The sequence below is a fragment of the Echinops telfairi genome, unplaced genomic scaffold (genome assembly GCF_000313985.2).
Source record: "Echinops telfairi isolate 266 unplaced genomic scaffold, ASM31398v2 ScPeMD7_7410;HRSCAF=8448, whole genome shotgun sequence".
Taxonomy (NCBI): domain Eukaryota; kingdom Metazoa; phylum Chordata; class Mammalia; order Afrosoricida; family Tenrecidae; genus Echinops; species Echinops telfairi.
This window is the reverse complement of record NW_022111310.1, coordinates 8,595,696-8,596,345: the sequence shown is the minus strand read 5'-3', so window position 1 is coordinate 8,596,345 and position 650 is coordinate 8,595,696. Positions and strand designations below refer to the sequence as shown.

Below are 650 nucleotides of genomic sequence, written 5' to 3'. Positions count from 1 at the left end.
GGCAGGGAAGAGAGAAAGGACATGCAAAGAAAAGGGAGGAGAAAGAGGAGAGAAAAAACAAGGAGAGAAGGGAGAGCTAGAACACACAGAGACAGACAGACAGACAGATAGAATGATATGGATGGATTTTGATGAATAGCATCACGAATGTTATGGAACTAGATACTGGACTGATTACAACTGGACACTAAGTACAAAAGGCATTTTTTAGCAAGCGTTATGTGGGGGTTCTATATCGAAGGGAATTGGATCCCATATTTGATTTTAGAATCACTTATTCCCTTGACACTGGGTACCATGACTATGACCTTGAACATGGAGGACTTGACATTGTCCTTCAGTGAAGATGACACAGGTCTCAAGGCTTCTCAGCTTTTCCAGAGATATAGGTGCTTGCTCAGGACTTTCTTCACAGCCTCTTTTACCTCCTTATTCCTCAGGCTGTAGATGATGGGGTTCAACATTGGGGTCACCACTCCATAAGACAACACAATGATCTCATCAGAGGTCTTTGTTTCTTTTGACTTGGGTTTCATGTACATAAAAAGGGCTGACCCATAGAATAAGATGACCACAGTCAGGTGAGCCGAACAGGTAGAAAAGGCCTTCTTTCTGCCCTCAGCTGAATTAATTCTCAGTATGGAGGAGAG

The 650-nt window shown here is 42.9% G+C and overlaps 1 protein-coding gene across 1 annotated transcript in view; it reads right to left on the bottom strand.

The window, feature by feature from the left end:
* Positions 1–230: 230 nt before the first annotated feature.
* Positions 231–650, bottom strand: part of LOC101648082 (olfactory receptor 13D1-like) — a 3,710-nt gene continuing 3,290 nt past the window's right edge. Inside the window, 1 exon segment of the mRNA XM_004711053.2 lies at positions 231–605. Within this exon segment, the coding sequence (XP_004711110.2) occupies positions 231–605 (375 nt within the window).